At 42.2% G+C, this 19,980-nt stretch overlaps 1 protein-coding gene across 1 annotated transcript in view; it reads left to right on the forward strand.

Moving 5' to 3' along the window:
• The first annotated feature begins 10,355 nt into the window (after positions 1-10,355).
• Positions 10,356-19,980, forward strand: part of kcnh3 (potassium voltage-gated channel, subfamily H (eag-related), member 3) — a 95,078-nt gene continuing 85,453 nt past the window's right edge. Inside the window, exon 1 of the mRNA XM_026375710.1 lies at positions 10,356-10,501. Within this exon, the coding sequence (XP_026231495.1) occupies positions 10,426-10,501 (76 nt within the window). The 5' untranslated portion in view covers positions 10,356-10,425. The remainder of the gene's footprint in view (positions 10,502-19,980) is intronic.

The raw sequence follows: 19,980 nt of genomic DNA on the forward strand, positions 1-19,980 counted from the left end.
CGATAGACCGGTGAGCTGTCCAGCGTCTACTGCTCGTTGTGTATGTAAATAAAACTTGAAAATCTGCCGGATAACCACGTGTGATAACTGATGCTCTTTTAGTCCAAATGATGAGTGTTGTGTGTTTAAAATGTGCCACAAACACTGGACTTGTGGTCTAAAGTGGTTCTTTAATGCTCTTTATGTCCTTTTGGTCTTTTTCCAGCTAGTAAACATCTGTGGGTTTTGCTCAACTTTCTCCAATAACCTATAAATCTCATCTGGCTGGAAGCTGCTTCTCTTGATCTCCGATGCTGAGTTGTGAACCCAGTGAACCTCTGATCAGAAAAAGATTTCTTTTTTTTTTTGGTGGCGGGGGGGGTTCCTTATATTCAGTGAGCGCCACTGAGCATCACTCACTGTCTCGACCTGTGAGGGATTCAGCTCTGGTGATTTCAAAGAGCTTTTGATCTCTGAGGCAGAGACGGTTCAGTCCTGGAGACACGACATGTCAACATTGATCAGGATCTCTCGCCACACTTAACAGTGAAACTCTTCGGTGCTCATTCAGATTCAGAACCAGCTCAGTCATCTTCTTTTTGTGCCCCAGTTCTGCTGTTTTCTGCTTGATCACACAGTTCGTTGATGAAATGAAGCTGCAGCCAGCAGCAATTTAGCTTAGAATAACATGACGGGGGGAACAAATAACCTTGTTCTGACCGGGCGTTGCTAAAGAACAGTTAAAAATCACCCTGTGGTTTATTTTTGGTCTTTGTGTGTGAGGCTGAAGATCTAGATTAGGTGTCAATACTCTGCTGTTCATGTTTTAGTCTATAAAACACGTATTATGTGTAGAATAGTGTCTGTGTGAAGACAATCCCCACACAAACAACCCTGACAGCGACCGACAGGTGATACTGTGCAGGGACTGGAAGCAGGTGAACTATCACATCACCTGCGTGGTTTGTTCTTCCGTGCCGCTTCGAATGATGTGTGCTCGATCTCCCCTCTTCTGAAGGTTACCTGGCTCCACTGACTGGAAGTAAAGGGATAACACGTGAACAATCCAAGAGGCTGGGAGCTCGCAACCAAGGCACACTGGGAGTCTTGGGGGGGCTCGTATTCAGGCATCACAATCGCTGAAGCTAATTGGATTATTTCAGTGTTCTGAAGACGGAAAAGTTCAAAGAAGGAGGTGGGCCTCCAAAGGCATGGACTTAAAGTAGGAAAACTGAAAGTAGCCAGAACCGAACAACTTTGAACTACAAAGAATGGAAAAGTGTGTGAGGTTGGTAAATCTGTCAACAGACTCTGTTGACAGTTATCCTGTTAACGTAATAACACGAGCACCGCAACAATTTCCTGCAGAGACAATGTGCTGGTGAAGAAAAGCCGCCAAAGCTTTGCAGAACACTTTCATTTGGGAACTTGACTCACTTGGCGTTTTATCGGTTGTTGCTGGGCCGGCCAATCAGACGAGCCGCTCGCTGTGGAGTCACTCATGCAACCATCCAGTCCTCTTTCAATACAGATGCTTGTTGCCAGGGTTGTTGGTGCCCTGCAGGGGGGAGAGGTGGAAGTAGAGCAGAAAATGTCAGCGAAGAATAGATGGGCTGGAGATGTAGGTGTCTGTGAGAACGAACGTCACACAGACACCTGGTTTGTTGTGGAGGGATAATGAGAAGCTAAAGAACCAGCAGGTAGAGAAGAAGAGAGTGGGAACAGCACTAGAGAAGAAGGAGGAGGACGGGTGCAAGAGGGAATCTGTAGTTTTAAAAAAGTGAACTCGCTATGAACTCACCACTGGCTCCACATGTTATACATGACATTAGTTAATTCATTTAATCACTTTAATACACAGTGTGGAGCAGAAGTGGAACTGTCATATACTGTACTACTGAGTAGTTTATACTATTTTACGATCACCTGAGGTCTTGTGTAATTTGAAGTGAGCAACAGTGAGTAACAGTGAGTAATACCTGAAGATAAATGATCAAGGATCTTTAGGCTAAAGCTTGTACGTGTAGAATCTTTTAACTTAAACTTAAATAAGACAGTTTCCACTGGTACAAATCTCCACCCAAAGTATCACCTGCTCAAATTTCTGGACACAAACCGAGCTCTGCCTGGAGAACTGCACACAGTAAATACACGTTACTGTTGATTAGGAACCTCATAATTATGTTGGATCAAACTTTGCAACAAATCCCGTTAAATATAAATACACTTGTAATCATGTATCTCTAAAGCAGAGTTCACTGTATTCGTACACTGCAGCACTAACGAGGGTTCAGGAGCTGCCTCCAATGAGAGGGAGGAGGATTTGGGTTTTGTCTGACCCAGGGTCAGTCGGGGAAGATGGAGGAATCCTGAAGTTCCTGTAACGCAGCAGGGGAAGTTCATAATTGGAGTATCCAGCTGATTTTACTGCTCTGACTATAATTCACACTTCAAAGCCTTAACAGGACTTCACAGTGCAGGAGGAAAAGAGGAAAACGAGGATCTGACTGTGATTAAACACAAACACAAAGATGATTTATTAAAGGAAAAGGGAACAGACTGAAGAACGGCAGCAGTGAAACACTCAGTAGTCACCTTTATGAATGCTACCGTAGCTTTAGCGTTTTATCTAACATTACATTAAAACATTTAGCATGTCAGCAAATCCTCCTCTATTATTTCAAACATACTGTGAATGTAGGTGCTAATATTTTCTAGATGGGGCTGTAGAATTAAATTATCATCACCTGTGCCAGTGCTTTACAATTGCTTTACACTTCTGTTTAAATGTTTTCTACCTATGTCATAGTCTAAGATGAGTTAACACTGAGCTGAGACTCCAGTCTGCAGTGATCAGGTTAAATACCTTCAAATGGTTCTGTACCTGTGAATCAAACTCACACGAACTTATTGACTCGTCATAAACAACTTGTATGTTAGTACAACCAGGTGGGTGCATCCTGAGTGTTGGTTTGTTTCTTCACACCTTTGACCTTTAACTCATTCATCAGTTTGACAGGTGACGGCCTCCTGCAGGCTCCAACACTCAGCTTCTTGCTCACTTGTTAGTTGCGTGTGTGTTAGATAAACCGTGTTATTGTCGTTGCCCGAGACACGTCTCGGCATGTTTTATTCCAACTCTCAGAGAGCTGTGCCCTTCAGTGCCTTAAAGTCTTACATTCCAACTGCTTGTCTCAATGTGGGATGTACAAGGTTTCATCAGGGCGGCTGCGTCTGTGATTGTCATCTGTTGACAGTTCAGAGGAATAAACCAACAGGAAGGTATCAAATAACTGAGAAATGGCAGAAGCTGATGGTATTAAAGAGAAGAAAATCAGCAAAAACTGCCAAGTGGACGGAATTGAATCCACATTAAGTAGGTTAAATTCCATTAAATTAAGTTAGACACATCAGAGAGGTTGAATGTTATTGGCTCGTGCCTGGCAAACTACAGTGTATTATATATTATATATATCATATTTCCCCTCTCTGGATTGGACGATGACACGATCTCTGCAGAACACGGGTTACCCAGGTTGTGTAAATGCAAATGTTTGTTTCTTTGTAACTGTGTCAAAATTGGAAACAAGCAAATATAAAACATATCAGTGAAATCAACATCAAAACAAGAACATCACAAGTAGTACTTCATTTCAAAATGGACTCTGTCATTGCAGAAGGAGACAAGGTCGGAGACGGTTTCCCCTCAGAGGAATGTCACTTCTCATCTGAGGGTGAGGCAGCAGAGCAGGCGTGTGTGTGTGTGTGTGTGTTTGTGGCACCCCCCTGGCATGAATAAAACACAGCCAACACACCATCAGTCTGACACTCTGTGGCCCCTCCCTCCTCTCTCCTCCTGAAAATTAACTCCACGACTTCACGTGTGTGTGTTCGTCGTTACAGACAGGGAGGAGTGGCGAGGACGGAGCGGGGTGGAGTAATGACTAAGGTTATCTGGCACGAGGTGGAAATGACTGTTTTTATTAGGTGATTTGATTGAATTCCTTTTCTATTGTTTAGTATTTGTACTCAACCAGTGTCTCTTCACATGAAGCCTCTTTTAATTGTCTAGTGTTAAACACACACACTTGGTGTTGAGAAATGTTTTTCTTTCTGGTGACTGTGTATTAATCATTTCTTTATATGTCACTTATCCAAACATAAAAACACAGAAAGAAAGAAAGAAAGAAAGAAAGAATTTACACTAAAAAGTAAAACAAAAAGTTAATAAGATGTAAAAGTGAGAATAAAATCTCAATAATTGTGATGAGTTGTGTCTAAAACATTGTTGTATGCTGCAACATTGACATTTGAACTAATTGAAAACCAAGAAAAACACTCTGCAGACCAAAAATAAGACAAGCGAGTCCACATAGTTTTGGTCGTGTAGCATAAACACATCTCATTCAGTATTAGTGAAAACAAGTGAGCATCATTTCCTCAGCAGGAGGAGGATCTCGCCAAGTGGAGGAAGAACAGTCAAACTGTTCTGCAGTAGACGTCACTGCGTCAACGTCAGGACACAAATATGTCAGTTTCCTCCCCTACAGCTTCTGGGAAAAGTCAATGTTTAATGAACACTGCATTAATTATTCTACATTATTTTAATGCATTGCCTGTGTTTTGCTGACCTCCTCCTTCCTCCTTTCAGTTCTTCTGTTTACTGTGATTCCCACTAATTTTGATTAATTGCTCATCGCTGCTTTCTCTCAAAAGTCCTCTTGAGATTCGACTCTTCAAAGCACCTCCAGAACAGGTTTGCTGTTCATTCCACGCCGATGCTGAAAAGGTGAAAGGTTCTTCAAAATGCATCCGTCATCTCCACTCCTCTGATGATGCCGCTGTCGATGGCCAGTGGTCACGTGACTGAAATGAACCATTGTAATTAGAAAGGAACGGCTAAATCACTTTGGAGCCATCAGCTGGTTCCACCTGAGATAATTCCTCTTTGACAAAAGCACTGGAACCACTGCAATCCCTCACTCACCATGTGTTTCAGAGATACGTCTCGATTTAATGATTCCCTCTCACAATTACTCTCAATTCATCCTATATATAAAAAAAGAAAACAGATTCCATAGTAGACATGTGACTTGCTCTGATGTTAATTAGGCTGGGATGTTCACTCATAAGAAATGTGAGACACACGTTGTGAAAATGTCCTTTATTTACCCTGCAACTTCCTGTGCTCATCATATACTGTGTTATTTTTAAAAACATATTTAACCTAGATATATAAATAATCCACACAGTGAACAACACAGCACCAGAGTGACACATCGACCTGGAAGGAGTTCATAATAAATAGATTTGTAATCCTGTGGGTTTTATGGTAACTAATTAGTGGGAGCATGATTTCCAGCACATGGTGGTGAAGTCTCTGAATCATGGCATCAACATGATCGTATTTCTACACAGGCAGTGGAGAATCAAACTCTACAGCTGGTTACTACACTGGTAACCTCATGACTGTTAATGTGCAGAGTCTTACAATCGTCTTATGTATATGGTTTGGACCATTTTTGCACAGACAGACACAGAAGATTTTGTATAACATCCTGTCACTTCCTCCTTGTCATAATTTCTGTGGTCACTTTAATTTTCTATGTCTTGTCACTCAGATAAAAAAGAAAATAAAAATTGTGGGTCATGATAAGGTGCTTGCACAATCATTCTTTTAATTTAACTCCAATAATCTGCTGCTAAACCGCGACACACTGAGCACAGCAAACAAATACAAAACAACGATACTGGTTGTGAAAATCTGTCCTCTGCCTGCTGCACCTCCTGCTTATTAAACATCAAGACACTCGGGTTGACATCAAGCATCACGTAGGCACACGGAGGAATGTGCATCGGGAACTCCTGGAAAGGAGTTGTCGAGTTAACACACACCTCTCTGGCTTGTGTGGTCGTGTGCTACACATGCTGAAGGTGTGTTTTTATTAGGTCTCAGATTTAATCACAATTACATCAAGAGTAATTCCTGCAACAACACATTAGCACGTGCACTAATGTGAGTTGACTGTCACAAGTATCAAGTTGTTTACCACCTCACAAGGTGGGGTGTGCACAGTATTTCATGTTAACCTTTTAAAATGAACCCATAATTTATTATAGATGAATCATATATATATTTTATATGACTAAGCCAGTCCCTCTAAAAGCATACTAATTTGGGTTCATTTCATATTTCCTGTCATACTTTCCTTTATTCTAATTTATTCTAATTGTCCTTTATCATTTTTTTATATTGTAACTATCACACTATCATTGTACGTGTGTGTATGAACCTCTGTTTGTCTAAGAACTGGATGAAATGTGTCTACACAGTAAAATCCTGCAAACTGGAAAACATGGAGCTGCTGCTGCCGTCAAACTTGTTCAGACTTGAGGTAAATGAACGGCAGAGCGGGGTGTGTGCAGCAAAGTCCAGAGGACACACACTCACACAGGAGACAGCCTGCCCCAGAGATGACGAATAAAAACAGGCTGTCAAGTAAACAAAAAGCGGTGAGTTGGTTAAGTGAGGTGTACATGTGGACTGAGAGAAGACCTCTACAGGCAGAGAGGGCTGCAGAAGTGATATGAGCTGAATCACAGCAGCTCCAAGCACCATTTCCAGTAACTAGAAAATACTCATCCCTACTATTAGTGTCTAAATCTGAGCTCAACTATGAAACAAATATTATTAATGACTAATGCTTCGTGTGTTTCCTGCTATTTTAACGTTGTGCACTTTGTCTACTTCATTTTTCTACTTTCATTTCAACCATGTACAAACTGAGCCAACAGCGTCACCTGCTGGTGAATCAGCTGATCAGGCCGAATCAGATGAGTGAATTCAACAGATCACTGGATTAAAGAGAAATTCAAAGCACACATTGGGCACTGAAGCCTGTTCATGAATACTGGAGAAATCTACAATCAGCTGTTTTTATTTACTTGTGCCAGTGCAATTTATTTTTGACTGATTTTAGCTAAATCTTCCCACAGATGCAGATCATGTATTTAACAGAGACGACCACAGAATTTAAATCCAACCATATTTGGGTAAAGTAGGTCTTTCTTCATAATGTACAGCAGGCAAAGGCAAGTTTAACAAAACTCTGCTCTCAGGCTGAGAGCAACAGTGTGTAGAGAGATAAAGGACAGTATGGAAACAGTTGGAGTATGGCGCCGCTTGTGCGGCCATATTGCACAAAGGGGATGTTACTGTAGAGGACTCCAGGAAGAAAAAATAATATGAATGGGTACTTGTAACTTGAAAGTTGTGCAATATTTCAAACCCACAACTCACAACGACCTCTTCTGGTCCTTCCTAACTAAGTTGGCACATCTCTTGAGATGATCTTGGGATGTTAGTCCATTCTACCATGGTACGTTGTTCCAGCTCAATGTACAATATGGTATAATAAAGTAAATTAGATTTTACAGTGTGTGTCATGTGTAAAGTACAGACACTGGTGGGACATGAGAGACTTGTCCGGTTACTTCCTCTCTGCTGATGGTGTGGACAGTTTATCCTGATCCCTCCAAAGGATCTGAGTGTCTTTAGCAGGTAGAGCCCGATCATTTTGTCCTTTTCTATAGGGCGGTGGTGTCTGAATCAGCCTGTTTTGATAGTGAGAAGTTGCATTAACATGTCGATGTCCTCTCCCTGGATGTTTAGCTGAGGCATGTTCTTTCCTGTGGATATCCAGCACCACCTCCTTGGTCTAATTCATAATGAGCTGGAGGCGACTGAACGAAGTCCTGAATCATAGTCCTTCATTCATCCTGCTGTCCGTCAATGATGCAGCTGAGTCAACGTTTGTGGATCAAAGTGTCCAGAGTTAGAGCAGCGTGAACGAAGGTTTAACAGCAATAAATGTGGTTCTAAACACTATGTCGGACACACAGTACGATCATCTGTTGATCAGTTAGTCCAGTTTACCTCTGAACAGAGCACTGAAGTATAGTTGTAATGAGTTTTACTTTCTTGTTGGGGGTTTAATTTAATTTAATTAAATCATTTATGTCCTGTTAACTAGTTGGCTGTAAAAGGGCGGGGCCTAAAGCAGGAAGTGAAAAATATGGCTGACATTGGGGCCAGTTCCAGTGAGTGGCTGTGGATTGGAAGAAAGGTAAGTGTTAGATACGTGTTGGTCAATCATGTGTGTTAATGTGAGGGACGCAGCAGAACTGGGTCGTTACAAGATGGAAAAGTGTTGATGTGGCCTGAATAACACTGCATGTTGACTGTTGGGGTTTAGCCTCATCGCTAACATGAGGTAGCATCAAAGAAATGGCCGTTTAGTTTGAAGGATCGTGAAGACGGAGTGGACACGAGGAAGCAGATGTCCGCCTGTCTGTTTGGTAGACTGCCCCTCATAGGATGGTCCATGGTTCTGGGATGCTGTGTGACGTGTTCGATAATTTAGGGCTACAGGGGATTTTTGGTGGCTTGGCCTGACACCTCACTGTGGTACAGAGTGATCAAACAGTAGTGATCTTCCATAGGAACGCTCGGCCCAGGTTTTGGCACATTAAGCTGTGTATTGTTACTGATGCATGTCTTTAAGTTCCATAAGTACTATGGTGTTTACCTAAATTGTGGTTGTCCACATGTCTGCCTGCTTTCACCCTCCAAAATCAAATGATCCCAGTAAACTAGTGCCCTCTTACGGTGCAGTGTGTGATATACAGACAGCTGTGTGGTTGATGTTGTGTAGTAGAGGGAATAATGTCAGCAGGAGACCAGGTGAAGGTAGTATCCTAGAATAGCAACTGTGTACCTGCACAAGATTGAGTCCGATGAGATGTAACATGATGCCACCAGAGGACAGTGGACCACAATGATCTCCTCTACTTCGTCTGCAGCTGATTGTCTTTACACTGCTTGTAAACTTTAACCTGCCTGATCAGCTGCTGTCTATATACAAAAATGAATTTAGATGTCTTCAGTTGAACATTTAATCCCTTTATCTGTGGGTGACATGTTGATTTAAAGGTGCACAGTGCAGTAACAGTACCTGTGGTGCTGCTTTCATGTTGATTGCAGATCATAGGTTTTACTACACTGTCAGTAGGTTTTGTGGTTTGTCTTCTGATCTGTTCTTAGTTTGTTTGTGAGCTGAGTTAGATTAAGTTAATTTAAAATGGTAGAAATGTAGAATGCAGTATAAAACATCAGCTGAAGACTTACCTGACACCAACAGTTTATTTCTAACTGGGTGGAGAGGAGCATACAAAACAATCCAGTAAATGAGATTAAAATGGATATTTAATGTGCGTAAACATAAGCTCAGAAGCACATTAACAACAAACAAAAACACATTAAAACACCAACACTAAGATAAATACATGAAACCTTGAACTGAATATTAAAATTTGTGTTAATTTAACCTTAAGAAAAAAGTAAATGATATGAAAAGCCTGTAAACCAGACACAGCAGCTCCCTCTGTCTGAACTGCTGTAGGCAAATAGTATATTTAAGAAGCTATTCATAAATATTCATGAGCTTTGTGAAACACGTTTGTCAGTAATTTAAATTACATGTGAACTTCCTCTGTGTCACCACAAGATGGGAGCATCCCCCTGCGCACTGAGGACTTTCTGATCTCCAACTGCGCCTGAGCCGTGTGGTCCTGACGAGAAGCTAATGAGTCCATCACTGTGCTGCTGAATGATATGATCCTCTAATAAAACCTGAAATAAACATTAAAATACCTCATGGTTCATGTAGTATTATAGAAACTGGTACTAAGGCAAAGCTAAAACTTGATGGAAAAGATGGAACTGTCTGTCATTTATCTTTCAGAGGTTTTGTATAATTGAAGACTCGACCTCTGGTGGTCTACGTTTGTTCTCTAAAGAATGGTCTATGGATCCGATCATTGATCAGGGGAAAGGCCAGTGGCTTACAACACGACATCCTTTTGTTGTCTCCCACCTCCACTTTGAAATAGGACCCCAGCTTGGCCAGACCTGAAAGGCGTCATGTGACTCTGCATCTGCTCTCAATTGTGGCCAACGAGAGGGAGAGAGAGAGAGTGGGAGAGAGAGAGAGAGGGAGAGAGAGGGAGCTGAGGAAGAGCTTGCACCTATAAGATTGACTCCACGCACCATCAGCACCAAAACTTGCAGTCTATCCGTCCATCCTCATCTCTCTGCGGCGCACTCGCTTTTACGAACACCCACCGGTTTTAATTTGGCTTCTCCCCGTTGGATGGTGCACAGGTGCATCCCCACGGTTACTACTCGCTCTCTGCTGAGTTGATTATGATCACAACCCCCGCGGTGTCAAGGTGGAGCCACCGCGCGTATCTCGGATCGGTGCGCTTCTCCAGGGGCTGGGATGCGCACCGGGCACCTCGCGTTTCCTGCCTAGTTTCGGATCTGAGCAGGAGTCAAGCGCTGCTCCAGGGCGCCGAGGCAGGAGGACCCAGTCCACCCGGAGCAGGATGCCGGTTATGAGAGGGCTGCTGGCCCCACAAAACACCTTCCTGGATACCATCGCCACTCGCTTCGATGGCACCCGTGAGTAACAAACAAGCGCTTCTGTTCACAGCTGAACTAGTAAATCTGATATAAACAGTTAAACATCCAACACTGAATGAATCATGACCTCTGTTTATTCCTGTTCGGTCTTAATGGTCTTAAAGATGCAACTTTAAATTTTTGCCTAATTCAAGGACTCGTCTCTGAATGTGTGGATGTGTAACAGAGAAGCTTCTTACAGTCTGCAGCTACCTTAGGACCAAGCCACACTTTGACATGATGAACCTCAGTTTAAACACTGTTGGACTGAGTAGTGTTCCTACATCGTTCTGGTTGTGCAGTGATGGCAGCATCTGATGCATCCATGCAGTTTTTTAAAGCCAGCTGGAATACTGTTGTATTATTCCAACTCAAACTGGCTTCACTTCCACTGTGGCCACTCCACACACATGTTTAGTCTGTATTGTGTGTTGCAGATCACTGTTTGAGATGCACTTTAGTACTTAACTATCCAGACAAGCCAACACGAGCTCACCTCGTTTTAGGAGGGAGGTAGGACGTGCACACAGTTTGCTTTTGGTTTTCTGTAGCGAGGGTGTCTTGTGAACATCTGCGAAGAGCAGCCCGTGAGTGTTTGGGCTCCTGCTGGGTAGGTGGGCGTGTGAGAGATGCTTATATCACGTTTGAGCCGTTGGTCTCTCCGTCTGCGTTGATCATTCAGGGTGATGGGAGCCTGCGTGAGTCTTCAAGCCGGACACGTTATGTGTGGCAGAAGATTATTTGACAGTGCAGCTCTGAAGTCAGCTCAAAGGCAGCTCACTCAAGGCTTTTCCCAGTCATGATTTGGTCTGCAGGACATTTAAATGCTCCAACTTTGAAAGGCAAAGTGAGTGGTTAGCGTTGTCTGTCAGTAAAGATCCACAGTACATGTTGCTGTATCACCCTGTATCTACACAATCTGTCTGTTTATGTCATATGACAGTGTTCAAATGCAGTACATAAGGTCTCAAACACTGTGATCATGTAGCCTGAGGAAACACACTCACACACACACAGAAGTCAGACAGTAGAATGGAAATGATCCAGCTCATTTTCATGTTCTGCAGATCGTCCCTCGTCATGTAAAGACATGGTCTAAGCCTCGCTATTTCTCTGTGAGTGGCTAAAACACAGGCCTTCCATTTACTGAGGTGCTGGTAATTACACATCTTCAGCAGTGCATGTGCACTTATTGTAATTAACTCGCATGGATGTCAGGATTTCATTGTGGCCTTTCTGCTTGTCAGAGGAGGAGGGTGAAGTGAGAAGTTGTGGGGGTGGGGACTGTGAGCTGGGTGGTGGGATGAGTGCAGCTACCCTGGTGGGAGGAGGGGGAAATTTTGGAATCCTAAATGTACAGTAAATCCATTACAGAGCTGGCAGTGACAAACAGAAATGGGTTTTTAAATGCTGTGACATTAGTTCTTCATTAAATGACACCTTAGTGACAATGGTGAAGACCGGTTGTGTGTCTGTGGATTCAATGGAAGCTTTGTGTCTCAGTGAATGTTGCTTTGTGCGTGCATATCTGTGAAAAGGCTTTTTGTTGTGACGTGAATTAAAAGGCAATCATAATTATTTTAAAAAGCCACTCATGTCTGCCTCAACCGTACCTGAAAGCACTTCATTTTCTCTTGTTGAAGACTAATAGCTGCTTCATGTGGTTGCTCCATTGTTTTACATGTGTCTGAATGTGGAATCCAGCAATGTCAGGTTTAATATCCAAGTTTAAAGCAGAAAAAGTTGGTCTGAGTACATCTCACCGTGATGTGAGACTCACACTCACAGTTGCATATGCATCTGTGACTCGCATCCACCGGCTCTGACAGCACTTTCTGTGCAGCTTTCCTGCTTTCAGCACTTCTACTGACTCTATGTGACCTGCAAATGGAGAAAGTAGAGGAGAAAGTGCACATATTCAGTGCTACTACAGCTGGCTGCAGGTACCGGCCAAAATCAGCATCATACAGGGAAAACTGAAAGAGATCACACCAAGTGAACTCTTTGATTGCCTGATGGAGGCTTTGCTGATACATTTAGGGTCCAGTGTGCTTTCAATGCTAGCATGCTCTGCTCCTTTCAAACCTGAAAGCAGAGTGGAGACCAAACGTTTTGTTTACTGCTGATGCAGACGACCAAACCAATACGTTATTTAAATATGCATAAAAATGAGTAAGAGTGACATTAGGCATTGAAGAGGATGAAGAGAGGAAAGGGAGTTGGTCCTGATGTCATACCTGTGCAGGTATGGAAGTGTCTAGGAGAGCTTGCAGTAGAGTTTCTGACTTGTTTAACAATATCTTGGAGAGTGAGAGGAGGAGTAAGTGTACTGGTGCCAATTTTTAAGAACAAGGGAGATGTGCAGAGCTGCAGCAGCTACAGAGGAATAAAGCTGATGAGCCGTACAATGAAGTTGTAGGAAAGGGTAATGGAAGCCCGGCTAAGGGCAGAGGTCAACATTTTTGAGCAGCAACATGGTTTCATGTCTACAAATATTACAATAGATGCAGTATTTGCTCTGAGGATGCTGATGGAGAAGTACAGAGATGGGCAAAGGGAGTTGTTCTGTGTCTTCGTAGATTTAAAGCATCTGACTGGAAGCAGAGAGAGGAGCTGTGGTTTGTATGAAGATGTCCCGAGTAGCAGAGAAGTATGTGAGAGTAGTGCAGGACATGTATGAGAGCTGTAAGACAGTGATGAGGTGGAGGTGGGTCTGCATCAAGGATCAGCTCTGAGCCACTTCTTGTTTGCTCTGGTGATGGACAGGGTGACAGATGAGGTCAGACAGGAGTCTCCATAGACTACGATGTTCACAGATCACACTGTGATCTGTGGTGAGAGCAGGGAGCAGGTGGAGGAAAATCTAGAGGTGGAGGTGTGCTCTGAAAAGCTGAGGAATGAATGTTAGACACAGCAAAACAGAATACATGTGTCAATGAGAGGGAACCAAGAGGAACAGTGGGGTTACAGGGAGCAGAGGTAAAGAAGCTGCAGGACTTTGAGTACTTCGGGTCAACGGCTCAGAGCAACGGAGAGTGTGGAGAAGAGACATGTGCAAGAAGGATGGAACGGGTGGAGAAAAGTGTCAGGAGCGTGATAAAAGAGGATCAGCGAGAATGAAAGTAAAGGTGTTCAAGATGGTGGAGAGATCAGCCATGATGTACGACATAGAGACAGTAGCACTGAAGAAAAGACGAGAGGCAGAGCTGAAGATGTTGAGGTTCTATTAGGAGTGACGAGGATAGATAGGATCAGGAATGAGAGTCCATCAGAGGGACAGACCATGGCAGATGTTCCAGATAAAGTCAGAGGCCAGACTGAGGTGGTTTGGACATGATCAGAGGAGAGATTGAACATATCAGTAAACTGATGCTGAGGTTGGAGCTGCCAGGCAGGAAGTGTAGAGGAGACCAGAGAGGAGCTTTATGGATGTAGAGAGAGACATGAAGGTAGTTAGTGAGAGAAGAGGATGAAGAGGACAGGGTTAAATGGGTGCAGGGGATTCACTGGGGGATACTTCTGAAAGGGAACAGCTGAATGTAAAGGAAGATATAGAAGATATGTGGTTATAAAGAGTTCAACAAACTGTACTGTGACTCTGTGATTAGTACATATTAAGTACACCGACAAAGAAACTGCTCAGCACTGGCTTCATGTAGATTTGCTTATTAAGATTGATAAAGATTTGTTTTGGATGTGTGATTGTTGACAGAGACACACACCTATAGTGTGGCGTCACTCGTTACACACCCCAGCTTCTGAATCACATTTGGAGGAAGAAAGATTATTTCTAGACCCCCCCACTGTGACAAGTGTTGTCACCAACACCTCTGAGAACAACAGGGATAAAGCAAGAACACACATACATGTACGTGCACACACAGACTTTGTAAATGTAATGACGTTTGTCAAATGAATAATCATCCTGTGAATTTCAGTGGATTCATGCTGACTTCTCATTAAAAGCATTATTTTGACAGTGTTATCTGAAAATGACAGTGTGGAGGAAACTTGGGGAAGTGTCACTGTAAAACTCGGTGCGCACCTGCTGTGCTGTGCAGCAGCTGTGTGCGACTCCACAAGTCAATTGGTCCTGTTAATCGAGTGGGCCCTGGCTTGGTCCTAATCAGGTTATGGTCTGAAGGTCTGAGCCCTGGTCATCACGTGGATGTGTGTGAACCAGCACTTTGCATAAGCTGCCACCCGCTTTCTAGCATCCACCACCTTCTTCCATGCTTAATTTCTAATCCAAAAGGAAGTTTAAATGCATGAAGAGCCAATAAAAAGATTTCCCTCCCCCCTCCCTCAGTTGCTTCCTGCCCTCACCTCATGCTGTTTCCATCATTTTGTACACGTGTGTCTCTGTTTATACGTGTAAGTGAGAAAATGAGTGTACATGGCTCCAGGCTGCAGGGAGGAGGACTGTTTGTGTATCTCTGTGCATCTGCGCCTGTGTATGTTAGACAGCACAGATTAGCAATGAAGCGCTGTTGGATGTTTCCCCTGCAGCACTTCTTGCTTAAACTCCCTGTTGGCCTTCTTTCAGGCAGGGACAGATAATGATAGGGCTAATACTGGCTCGAGTCACTTTATGGTATTGGCAAGATACACCTGTCAAATGTGACACTAGATAAAGAGACTGCACTCATGTTGGCTTGCTCTAAATTATGTCAGCATGGCAACATGCTCACAGTGTAAATATGCTGATGTTAAGCTGGTATAATGCTCATCATTGGTTAGTAGAGATACAGATACTTCTATTTCATGCCTGTGCTGAGATTAGCTGCAAACGACTTCAGAATCACACCGTGTTCTTTCTGATGGACTTGTTTATATCGAGCATAGAGAAGCACGGACAGAGAAAGGAGACGAGAAACGCCCTTGAGCCAAATGACCACTCACATCTTTGCAGCTGTCGTTTTAAATTAGACGACTTTGACAGGACACGTTAAAGGAAGCAGTGATCGATGGAGTATAAACACAATATTTTAAATGATAATTACCTGATAGATCTATGACTGACGTGATGCTTCTCCATAATGGACAGTATGTTAATATGCCAACACATGCAAATTAGCAGTAAATCAGATTTTTTGCTCTCTGTGATACTGAAACTATTGTAGATTTGATGATATTCTGTATTTTTCAGTTAGAATCTGAATTAAGAGTAAATCTGATCTGCTGTGACACCTTCACAACATGAAACTGTTCTGGGAGGGAGGACATAGAAACTCTGTGCCTGAGAATGTCAAGCAGGTAAAGTGGGAGCGGGTCATCTGTAGTGATTGATATCGCAGATGCAGGAAAATGTGTTAATTATTAAGCGTAACACTGGATGTGCCCTCCACCCCCCGTCCATCACCAGCCATGCAGTGAGTGATCTGACGTGGTTGCAGGTACTCCGTCTCCTTTCTGCAACAGTCTCTCCGACACACTTTCAGGATTGAACTTGACTTGCTGCATGTATAATAGAGCTCCAAGTTCTGAGCCCTGGTCTATTAGTTACTGTATGTGAACTGAGATCGGACTGGAGAATCAATGAAGCCGTCAATTAGGCCCATCTCTTCAGCACATTTATAATCGAGAGCCCTCAGTGAAATGAGCACAGCTTTACTGAGAGCTCACTTCATTATTTCTGAATTTAACAGTCTCCTTTTAGCACTTATGCTGCACCCGCAGTCAAATTATGAAGCAGATAATCGGTGATGAGAAAACGCTACCTGCTTCACAATTAGGTTTTTAACGGTTGGACGGTGTGAAACTGTCCATAAAAAGCCCTGAAAGGAATCAGAAGACCGGCAAGGGTTGTTTTCTTTTGCTTAGAAACACAAGCACACGCTAAAATACACGTGTCTACTCCCTCTCTTAACACACACACACACACACTCTGTCGTACATGCTTTCTGGCAGCAGTAGATTACATTTCTGAAAGCAGTGGGTGAGCTGCAATCAATAGCTACCCAAACAGTCATGTATTATTTACAATGGCTGTCTGTTAATAATCAATATGGAAGCTTTCACCACCCACCTGCTTGACTCAGTTTACTGAAGCTGCAGGTAAAACCATGACATAATAATATCTGAAGACAAAACATGTTGAGGTTAAACAGGACAAATGGGCTGGAAGGGGGGCGGGGGTAGTTTCTCTTCTTCTACATGTGTCTTGTCTTTGGCTCCAGTCTAAGATGTGTGTAGAAGTAAATGGACAGTCCGTCTGACGGTGGTCCTGCATGCTGGACGTATAGGAAAAACCAGCTATACGGTACAGATACAAGTATGTGAGTGACGATTACTGTGAAGATTTCCTTCATATCTACAAAATCTAGAAACATTTGTGAAATAAACTGATGTGAGGTGGCTGCTGGAACATTCAATTTGAAATTGGGACATTAGTTTACACTCGGTAACGAGCTTAAAAATGTTAAACTATAAATTATTCAGACTTGCAGCATATTGTTGTTTCCTCGACTGAATCAGCTTGTTTTATTTTTCATTATTTGATTTTAAAGTAACTGACTAAACACCACAAACCAACATTAAGCTAATGACATTAACTCAATTATGCAATTTTATGCTGCCTGATGATATAATAACAGTTTTGAGTTTGTTTAATTCGGCTTCTGTTAACACGAATCTTCCTTTTGTCTGATTATTTTCTCAATTAACTGATTCATTTGGTCTAAAAAATGCACAAGATGGTGACAGGGGAGAAAAACAGCTTCTCATAATTAGATGTTGTCAAAATGATTATTTTGACCAATCAGCAGTTCAAAGCCCGAAGATGTTAAGTTTAATTTAAAAGATGACACAGAAAAGCAGCCAATTCTTTTAATTTGATAGTTTTCAGCTCCTGTATTTAAATTAAAATCATGCGTACATGTGAGCTCTCTGGAGGTTATGTAAGTTTTTATGTGAGTCAGAATCCAGACAGACGCTGATGACCATGACTGTTTTGTCTTTTTCTCATTAACTTTATTCTGTCTGTTTTGCATCTATAAATAGCACCTTTCCTTCTCTTATCAACGCTTTGCTGCGCTACCTTTCAGTGCCTGTTGCTGCTAATAGAGTTCACAAAGTAAATGGATATTCAATGATAGCACCTGTTATGATGTCATTTAGGTAATCTATCAGAAGAAAAACCAACCAAAGGACACAGGTGTCAAAGTGATGAGGTGAATACTGTCTTCTTTTCTCCACGTGGAATCATTTAATTTTCTTCACAGTTGCTTCTTTTCCACCGGCCCTCCATGCTCTTTACTTGAGCCTTGTCAAAAGAATAATTGGAACAATTTTTCAGTTGAGCTGAGTGAAGTGGAGAACGCACCGTGTCCAGGTGAACTGAGTGGCAGATTGGCTAAAGGGAAGAAGAGAGAGACAGGTAGAAAGCAGACAGGGCTAGAAATAGACTCAGAACCAGGTGTTCAATGTCACCATGTGCGTAAGAAATGAGAAAAGCAAAAGACATGAGTGTGCAGCATGAGAAGGACTGAGCCTGGGACTCTAATAGCAGTAAATGAAAGTGATGAAGCCGTAGCGACAGGGGGTACATTAGTCTGCACTGGAGTAATATGTCCAAATAGGAAGCAGATGCAGCCGAGCTCCGGCTTTATTAGACTCAGAACTTTCCACAGCCTCATGAAAAGGGCAGACAGAACAACTATTAGGCTGTTTTCTAAAGGTTTTCTAGCAAATCTGCTGGAGCCTTTTTGTTCTATTACAAATTTCAGTGACGGCACAATTATGTGAACTAGTCCTGAAGCGTCTCTCCCTAAAACAACAATTAAACAGAAATACATGCACAAAACAATATTATCTGTGGTCACTCGGCCTGTTGTCATGATAAGAAGCTAAATATTTGCAAACCTGCAGTAATTTTAAACACACATTTATATTTTGTTGAATTAAAGCATCAGCTGAGTACATAGATAAGAACATATCTAAGTTATAAGATGATGATACATTACAGCACCATGAGAGATCCACTGAATAGATAACATCACATAACATCATTTCTAGATACATGAATGTTATATTTCTCTAAATGTGCAAACAGGTAGTGTAGTATTGAACAGTCAGTTATTAAAGAGCATCAGTCTCTGTAAACTTCACTCTGCAAGAACTGTCATCGTTTCTGAATCAGACCTACTGTGTTCAAACATCTGTTAAAAAATGAATCACCAATAAAAAGAAAAAGGCTACGGGACATTATAGTAGAGAGTTAAACCAGAAGAGATGAAGATATCAGCCAAGAGAGGGACAGATGACAATGACTGTACTCAATTGTACAAATCAAGGGTTTAATTGACTGAATAGTTTTACTTTGTAGTTTTACTACAAATGTCACTTAATTTACATCAGTGCCTGTAAAACAATGGGACTGGAAAATGAACAATAACTAAATAAACAGTCTATTAAAGCTGTTTGTTTTCTCTATGATGATTTTAGGAAACACCTCATAAATTTAACAAAGTTTGCGTTACAGCTCATGAAGATCATGCTTTTCTCAGTTCAATATGGAATAAGTGTATTTGTTTGCTCAGAGAATCTCGACCTATTTAGCATCTTTGGCACAAGCCTGAACGCCCACTTTAGGCTGAATGGAAGCATGTTCCAACATCTATAAAGCTTTTAGTGATACAGTGTCTCAAAACTTCATATAGACACTATAAAATAAACCATTCCAGTTTGGTTTCTACCTCCTGTTTTGCAGAATTCTAAACCTGATGGTAAACAGCAACATCTACTTTTGAGCTTCAGAGACGAATCCCTCTTTCTACCATTATCATGTTTTTAACACACATACAGTCCACGCAGCCTTAAACTCTGGCTCCCATCCATACTGTAATTACTGTAATTACTTCATCTTTCAGCCTGCTACACTCACATGCGGTGAACCTCAAAGATAAAGTGGCAGTACTAGAAATGGAGAAGATGCATTTGACTGCTTTGAACTAGATGCCAAACGCTGTATGATGAGTGAGTCACTGCACCACAACCTGAACAGATCAGAGGGCGATTTCATATTTGATTTGAATAGGGCAGAAACCTGGCATACAGTTAATGTAACCTGTGATGAAACAGAATTCATTCTCTCTCATTTAGACATCAATCCTTGAGACATAGACCACTTTTGGCTTTGGAAACAGTGGATATCATCTTATGAATCCAGTGTCAACTCTTGTTTAGCTTCTGGTTTGTTGGTTTTTCACATGAGCGTCGACGTGCAAAAGTTCATGTCTGAATATAGATGTGAACTAAAGAGCAACATACTGGACTGATGTGGGATGTTCAGCACCAGATGGAACATGATGTCCTCAAGGGCATCCTCCTGTCTGCCATCAGGCCAAACTTATATTACAGTACACATATGGTTCTACTGCCCTCCTATAGCCATAGGATATTATTCTCAGTCGACGATGCACAGGGAGTTGAGGTTTTCTCCTGGTTGCAACCCTAACACTAGTCCTTCTCAGACTGTG

This window comes from Anabas testudineus, chromosome 21 (genome assembly GCF_900324465.2).
Source record: "Anabas testudineus chromosome 21, fAnaTes1.2, whole genome shotgun sequence".
In the NCBI taxonomy this organism is placed as follows: Eukaryota; Metazoa; Chordata; class Actinopteri; order Anabantiformes; family Anabantidae; genus Anabas; species Anabas testudineus.